Source organism: Malus domestica, chromosome 10 (assembly GCF_042453785.1).
Source record: "Malus domestica chromosome 10, GDT2T_hap1".
NCBI lineage: Eukaryota > Viridiplantae > Streptophyta > Magnoliopsida > Rosales > Rosaceae > Malus > Malus domestica.
Genome location: NC_091670.1, coordinates 16,747,093 through 16,755,667, shown reverse-complemented (window position 1 = coordinate 16,755,667; position 8,575 = coordinate 16,747,093). Strand labels below are relative to the sequence as shown.

The 8,575-nt window shown below is 39.4% G+C and overlaps 1 protein-coding gene across 1 annotated transcript; it reads right to left on the bottom strand.

Moving 5' to 3' along the window:
* Positions 1 to 1,946: 1,946 nt before the first annotated feature.
* On the bottom strand, positions 1,947 to 7,935 carry LOC139188577 (uncharacterized). The gene is made up of 4 exons (XM_070806188.1): positions 7,668 to 7,935; positions 4,683 to 4,766; positions 2,454 to 2,515; positions 1,947 to 2,273 (listed from the first exon to the last, which is right to left on the bottom strand). Exons 1-4 carry the CDS (start codon positions 7,933 to 7,935, stop codon positions 1,947 to 1,949), a joined length of 741 nt encoding a protein of 246 aa, XP_070662289.1.
* Between the last annotated feature and the right edge of the window lie 640 nt (positions 7,936 to 8,575).

The following is an 8,575-nucleotide window of genomic DNA, read 5'->3' as shown; positions in this document are numbered from 1 at the left end:
TCCTTATTTTTGCACTTGAAAGGAACACAACACCAAACACGCAATCCAATCTAAGAAGAGAAATGCCATCCTGGACTGTATTGCTAGCATTGAAATCTTAGACCCAAGAACTGGGGCAAGGTAAAAAATTGTTATTAATTTGCTCCTTGCAGGTTGTTTCAGATATGGTGTGAACTTCTTAAAATTGATAAATGTGTTGGTGAGAACAGAGCAAAGGATTCTTCATGGGTTTAATGTTTAATTCCTAGTACCAGAATAAGGTGATAATCTGACTATCACGAAGAGAATACTTTATGGATGCTAAGTTTAGGAGGTAATGTTTTTCCGAATCAACATCGAGGGTGGCTTTTGAGCTATCCCGGGCCCATAAACTTATTCGCATCCTGCACTGTTGCTTATTTTATTTCTCAAAGTTCGTTTACTTTAGAATAGTTTACTAGATTAGGAATTTTTCATGGATAAGAAGGCACCACAAGTAAATATTCACACAAGTACATGTTTATGGTACAACGGTTTGGGGGAGAAAAGCCCTTACCCTTGGAAAAAGAATATTTTAAAGACTGTACAACATACTTGACTTGAATCATCAATTCTGATAGAGATTCTACTACAGGATCAATTGCGTACTTTGACCATCTTGCTGCTTTCCAAGCAAGATACAACATTGAGGGTGAGTATTTTGATGGATATCTACCACCGTCGTCATCCAACAGCAGAGGATGGAGGAGAAAACGACGACGAAAAGCCCACTAAGGAATCTCAACACTTTGTTAAGATTCCACCCAACAACGAAGATGGCATGGAGAGTGCTATGTGGGGATGAATGTTATGGAACAATCACAAAAATCTAGGGATATTAGGATGGAATTATGGCTAAATTGGGTATTACTTACTTCGTTTGGCAGCAATTGGTAAGTGTAAGGAAGATTTTTGGTTTAAGGATTTTGGACGTCAAAATATCAAGAAAAAATTGAGCATGAAAAGGAAGCTTTGGTTAAAACGTAGAGGTCTACTCAACACCACGAACATCCCATAATTTTAGAAAAAAATTTCGATGTTTCATGCATCGTCACGCCCCGGCCAAAGCACAGCCACACGTGCCAGCTACGAGTAGGCATGTGCCTGGCACACAGACGAAATCTTTAATGCCGTTAAAGAATATTCCATTAAATACTGGAATATACCGTTAAATATACCTGACGCCGTTAGGTATATTCCATCAAAATTGACAGAATATTCGTCTTCTTCTCCAGTGGTTTGCCGAAATTTGCCAGAAAAATCCTTGAAAAACCGGTTATTCCTGCAAACCCACTATTGAGCTTATTTCGATGTCCAACTTAACCAAAACTAGTCTAACATGCCAGGGAAGTTGAATAATTACCTTTTTAAGTCTCAAAACTAGCTTGAACCTTCGCGATCACTTTGGAGAAAATTGCACCCCTTGCCGAAGCTTGGATATCTCGAGTTTTACCGATCCTCTCCTCAAACCAAGGGTACGGCTCTATTCGTGAGGTCGAGGGAAACAAGATAATACTAACTTTACACTTGATATGTGAAGTTTAGAAGGGTTTGGGAGCTGTGAGCTTGGGTTGTACAGAAAGAGAGAGAGTGTAAGGGAAGAAAGGCACGTATGTATGTGTGTGTATTGGTCACAAAAATGGGCAGAAATAAAAGGAAATAGGGCCTTGATTGGCCATAAGGTTTTAAGGCTAACAATTGGTCCAATAGAAGCCCAAAATTCTAATTGGACCTAAGAAAATAGGAGACATGGGGATTGGCCCATTTCCTTAGCCTGTTTATACATTCACCACACATCGTTTCAAGGGTAAAATTGTCATTTCCACGCTTTCAGAGGTAAAATATATTTTATTTTGGGACGAGTCGTCACAGCCTACCCCCTTAAGAAAATTTCGTCCCCAAAATTTCATACAATAATATACAAACCATTAATATCCATAAAACAAGCGTGGATACATATCTCGCATATGATCCTCCGTCTCCCAAGTGGATTCCTTTACTGAATGGTTCCTCCACAAAACTTTCACTAAGCGCATAGTTTTATTTCTCAGAACCTTATCCTTCCAATCCAAAATCGTCACTGGCTCCTCATCATAAGTCAAATATGGATTAATTTCTAGTGGTTGAGGAGGTATCATGTGTGACGGATCAGAGATGTAATGGCGAAGCATAGAAACAGGAAAAACATCGTGCACCTTAGATAATTCTGGAGGTAACTCAAGCCTATAGGTGACTTCACCGACTCGTTCGGTGATCTAGTACGGTCCAATGTATCTAGGACTTAACTTACCCTTTTTCCCGAACCGTACTACACCTTTCCATGGTGATAACTTCAAAAATATCCAATCACCAACTTTATACACCCTATCAGTGGTGTGTTTATCAGCTAGACTCTTTTGTCGATCTTGGGCCGCTTTCAGGTTAGATTTAATTACCTGAATATTCTGTATAGTCTCGTCCACAATCTCAGGGCCCACCAAGACTCTTTCACCAACCTCTAACCAACATAAAAGAGTATGACAAGACTTACCATACAATGCCTCAAAAGGTGACATACCAACCCTAGAATGGTAGCTATTATTGTAGGCAAACTCCATCAAATCTAAACTCCTATGCCAAGCATCAACAAATTGCAATATAAAAGATCTTAGCATATCCTTCAACGTATGAATAGTCCTCTCAGATTACCCGTCCGTCTGTGGATGATATGCAGTATTATAAAGTAATCTCGAATCAAGAGCCTCTTGAAATGCCACCCAGAACTTAGAAGTAAACCTAGGTTCCCGATCAGAAATAATACTAACTGGAACCTCGTGGTATTTAACAATCTTCGATTAAATAACTCAACTAAGATTGTAGAGGAAAATGAAGGCTCTTAAATTGATTGATGTTATCTGTTACAATAGTTTAGCTATATATCCATAACCCAACACACTTAACAACCTAACAAACTTTTAACAAAGTTAACAACTCAATACATCAAATGATGCTATCTGTCAATTGCATCCAACATACCACGGCTTAAGGAATATTTCTCCCTTACTGGTATAAAGTGTGCTAATTTAGTAAGCCGATCCACTATCACCCAAATGCTATCATAACCATTTCACGTATGAGGAAGCTTATACACGAAATCCATGGTAATATCTTCCCATTTGAAGGAAATTTTGTGAAAAACATGTTCATTTGAGCAACATCTATGGCTTGCAATTAACATTTAAAGGCAGAATCATGCTTGTATGAACTCAAAAACAAAACATTACCCATGAAATTCAAAGCCTAGTAGAAGGGTGAACCAAGACTCAACTCAAAACAAAGTTAGTTGAGAAATTTTATACCTTTGAAGCACCTTTTTGCTTAGCAAAGGTTAATCACCCATGTGAGGTCCTTCTTTCCTTTGTCACCTTACTCCTTGGCTCCATGGATGTGGATGGAGGAACTTTGCTTCTTGGCTCCATGCCTTCTTGGATATGGATGGAAGAATTGGTTTCTCCAAAAGTCCCCAAAGTTGGAGACTTCTAAGTTCCAACACCAAGGATGGTTGAGGAAGAAGATGAGTGGCCATGGAAGAGTTAGATGCTAGTAAACTCTCCCATGGTGACCGGCTATTCTAGAGAGAAAAGAGAGAGAGTTTTTCTCACTTTTCATCCTTAGAAAACCCTAATGAGGATGGAGCAAAGATACCCTTTCTATGCTTTCAACTTTTGTATGCATTTTGGACCAAAATGCCCTTCTTCTCACTATGGCCGGTTTTCCCAAGCCTTTGGGCTGTTTTGGGCTTCTTGAAATTTGTTTGTTAAGTTGTCATACAACTTAAGCTAATGGGCTTGACGATTTGAAGCCCAACTTGGGCTTTAAGGCCCAAAACTAACTCAAGGTTTAAAACAAACTTATTTGTTTGATTAATTAACATATTAATTAATTCTTTCCATAAACAATTAAACCATTTAATTTTCCTTACTCATCTCCGTCAAATCCTTCAAGCATTACCTTACACGGTGTGCGATCCATTAGGTTCCTTTTAGCGAGGCAGTGGGCGATTAGAACTCTTTCAAATCGATTGTGAATTGAAACTTACTTTCAATTCTCCCTTTAGTGATTATACACGTTTAGGGCTTCCACAAACCATGAGTGACACCTAGTAGTATGTCATGGTTACCCAATCTAATCAGAAAAGGTGGAGAACCTATTTAGTTTAGGATTACAATGCAATACGGTCTTTCTCTAATACAATACTCTTGACCACATTGTTTGGTTTGATAGTTTATCCATGTCTACTATCCAATGTGATTCATTTACTTATATGATTACCTTGAATGTGATTTGGAATGAATTCCTAAATCTCATTCACACTATGGCCAGAGATTCTTAATCATATCATAGAGTATTCTCCCTCAAACAGTTTGAAGGTTAGAGATCCCTTGTTACGCATTCACTTGTCTCCATGGCTAAGTGGCTGAACCCCAACTATGTTGTGGACACCCTCGGATGGAGTGACTTTGACATAATCAAAGATCAAGGACCTAACCATAAGACAACTATGATGCCTCAGGTCAAATGACTACTTTGCATTATCCCAACCATGAGTTCTCATGTGACATGAGTATGAGAACTCCTAGTTGATCACGTTCAGTGAACTTATTCTCTATTGAGCACCTACGTACTTGTCTTGGTGTCAGTCACACCAATGACTCGAGACCAGTCACTCTTCCTAAGAGAAGGCATAGCACGTACTGCCAATGCCCAATCTGCAATCCTATGATCAGGAACGTTTAGGATATGTATACGAAAGAGAATGGTCTCATGAATCTCACTTTTATAGATCGCATTCTCCTAATTACATATTACTTGGACTTATCGTTTAAGCATATAACATTTATATGAGACGGCTTCAAACAATAATCTTTGCCCTTTAAATTAAACTATATTTGCCTGAATTAACTCTTAAGTTTCCCCATCATTCATCTGAGTCTGGAGCACATGATCAATTAAAATTGGTCTGACCTGGAAACTTGCAAGTAAAGCTTCCTCTAGATCTTCCACCCCTAACTTCACTCCAGTGGATCTCAACTATGTAAGAAGGGGAATAAGACAAGCATATAAGGCATTAATTCGACCTTGAGATTTCCTACTAAGTTCGTGTGCCACCACATTTGCACAACACGGGTGATAATCAATCGTGCAATCATAATCACTAAGTAATTGTATCCACTTTCACTGTTGAAGATTAAGATCTCTCTGGGTGAAAAGATATTGAAGACTTTTGTGATCCGTGAAAATCTTACATTTTTCTCCATATAGATAAATTCTTCAAATTTTAAAGGCGAAAACAATGGCTGCTAATTCAAGATTATGAGTAGGATAATTCATCTTATGAGTCTTTCACTGTCTCGAAGCATAAGCAATCACTCTACCATGCTTCATCAACATAGAACCTAGACCATGCAAAGAAGCATCACTGTAAATCTCAAAATTACCATTGTCGTCTAGAAGTGCCAAAACCGGTGCGTGAGTGAGACAATACTTTAGCTGCTGGAAGCTCTGCTCACAATTATCATCCCACTCAAATTTAACATCTTTTCTAGTCAATCTCATCAGTGGTAATGCTATGACTGAAAAATCTTTAACAAACCATCTATAATAACCTGCTAGACAAAGGAAACTCCGTACCTGGGTGACGGTTCGTGGCTGCTCCCAATTCTTAACAGCCGCAACTTTCTGTGGATCCACCTAAATACCTTGAGTTGATATTGCATGCCCCAAAAATGCCACTTGATCTAACCAGAATTGACATTTGCTAAACTTAGCATATAATTGGTGTTCCCTCAATTTCTTCAACACCAAAGTGAGATGTCGTACATGTTCTGCCTTAGACTTAGAATACACCAGAATATTGTCAATAAATATAATGACAAACCTGTCAAGATATGGCTTAAATACTCAATTCATCAAATCTATAAAGTTGCAGGTGCATTAGTTAACCCGAATGACATCACAAGAAACTCATAATGACCATATCGAGTCCTAAAAGCCATCTTAGGGACATCTTCACTTATGATCTTTAATTGATAATAACCAGACCTCAAATCAATTTTAGAAAACATGCAAGCGCTTCGAAGCTGGTTGAATAAATCATCTATACGCAGCAACGGATAACAGTTTTTAATTGTTACCCGATTCAGCTGCTGATAATCAATACACAACCTCAATGTCCCGTCTTTCTTCCTTACAAATAAAACTGGAGCTCCCCAAGGTGAAGTACTAGGCTGATACTAATTCCTGTAATTGGATTTTCAATTCCCTCAATTTAGCAAGAACCATTCAATAGGGAGTTAAAGAAATAGGATCTGTACTCGGAAGTAAATCGATAGTGAACTCCACTTCTCGGTCTAGTGGTAATCCAGGTAAATCATCAGGAAATACATCAGGGAAATGCCTGACTACTCGTACATCCTCCACCCTGCTAGGAGTATCATCATTTAATACCACGTGAGCCAAATACCCCTAACAACCTTTCTTTAATAACCTTTTAGCCCTTATGGCAAAAATAACGTTATGTCTCACTTAACTACGCTTGCCCACGAATGTCACCATAGGCAAGCCCGGGTGATGGAAAGTGACTGTCTTCCCGTAGCAATCCATCTTGGCACAATTGTAATGTAACCAATCCATGCCCAAAATAACATCAAAATCAACAATATCTAACGGAACTAGATCAGCTAACATAACAACATCCTCCACCAACACGGGACATCCTGGATACATCCAGCTAGCATAACATGTCTCACCTCTAGGCATAGAAAACTCTAACTCATGCCTAAGAGGTGTGGGATGAGGTTGTGTCGTTTGAGCAAACGTATGAGAAATAACGGAATGTGTAGCATCACAATCAATTAATACTCTAGCAAAATGGCCAAGAATATTTAACATACCTATGACCAAGTTAGGATTATTTTGAGCATCCTGCAGGCTAATATGGTGAATACGACCATGTGCCTGCTGTCGTCCTCCACACCCCTTATTAGCTTGATATCCATGTCCTTGCAAACTACGTCCCTGACCAGGCTAATTAGGCTGCCTCGATGACCCTACACAACTAGAAGCAACCTCTATGTTCTGGGATTATCCCCCGGAATACCACTGTGATCCACCAGCTGAATATGGGAGATATGGCGTATAACCTCATGGATACAGAGCATAGCCACTATGATAATACGGATCGTGTGGATATTGATACTGTCCTCCAAAATATAGAGCTATCTCACCCTGATAATGATAAGCACCCCCGTGACCCGTTTGGGTATAACTACTAGGTCCTAGTACCTGCTGAATCAGAATTGGTAGTGGTAAGGAAGGTGGTTGGAGCTTCTGCTAATTCTGTGGGCACTGAATAGCCCGATATCCCATCTGGCCACAAGTGAAGCATCAATTGCTACCTCGCTTACACTCCCCAAAATGCCGATTATTGCATCTACGACACAAGGGAGCACCTGCACTACTAGAATCCTTCCATCTCTGGAATTGAGAACCTCTTGAAAACCAGCCACCTCTCCTCGGTGCAGTAGAACTCAAACCCCCATTAGAAGAACTGGAACTAGCACCGCTTCTCTTAAAACTCTGTGTCTTACGAGGTCCCTACGATGACTGACCTTTATCTTTATTATCATTTTTCTTCTGACTATTATCTTTTTCTTCCTCTTCTCCACTATCACTAGGCATATTTTCATAATCCTCAACCTGCAGTAGAATCTCATGAAACTCCTGATATGTAGTACAGGGGGTCATGGTCGCCATGGAACGCCATTTCTTCCTACTACTCAACCTAAAATGGTGAAGCATCTCTGTAGGATTTACAGCAATCTCAGGGTAATAACGAGATAAATAAGTGAAATTCCGATAATACTCATTGGCTGACATTTTCCCCTACTTTAAATGAGTGAATTCTTGCTTGTTACGATCTATATACTTTGGGGGTACAAATCTCTTTTGGAATAACTGTTTAAAATCTCCCAATCTGCAGCCTCCTCTGGTGACAATTGAAAAGATTTCTGCCTCCACCAAGATGCAGGCTCTTCACCTAAAAACCAAGTGGTCGTCTCAACCTATCTATCCTCAGGAAGATTTCCTTGTCGCTGCATCAATCGAAAAGTTTTCTCAACATGATTTAGCCAACGTTTGGCTCCCTCAGGTATTGCAATACCCACAAAAGTATTCAACTTTAAATTATACACAATCTCCTGGGGAGTCCTCTAGAGAGGACAAAACAAAGATAGAATGGCATTGGCAATTGCTTCCCCAAGTTGAGCAATATCAGGGAAACTAGACTCAGCTGAAGTACATGGCTCTCTACGAAATATGCAGGACTATGAAACCTAGGCTTTGAAACCAAACTGACACACCCCAACCTAAATCAAGGCGTGCTGACCATCACATAACGATGATGTAGCCATGTGCACAATGCGGAAGTGATAAGGTTATGAAAATGTGAGCAAATAAAAACCAAACTAACTAATTTACACCAAACTAGCACATAAGTAGGAGTGAAAGATGTTTAGAT

Bases quoted from the DNA above. Each gene is read 5' to 3' on its own strand.
- LOC139188577 (XM_070806188.1), bottom strand. From the start codon at position 7,935: ATGTCAGCCAATGAGTATTATCGGAATTTCACTTATTTATCTCGTTAT. The intron at 2,516-4,682 runs GTACGTAGGTGC...TATGTTGGTTAG, and splicing joins TGTGACTGACACCAAGACAA to AGGTTGGTGAAAGAGTCTTG. The intron at 2,274-2,453 runs GTAATTAAATCT...GGACCGTACTAG, and splicing joins AGACTATACAGAATATTCAG to ATCACCGAACGAGTCGGTGA.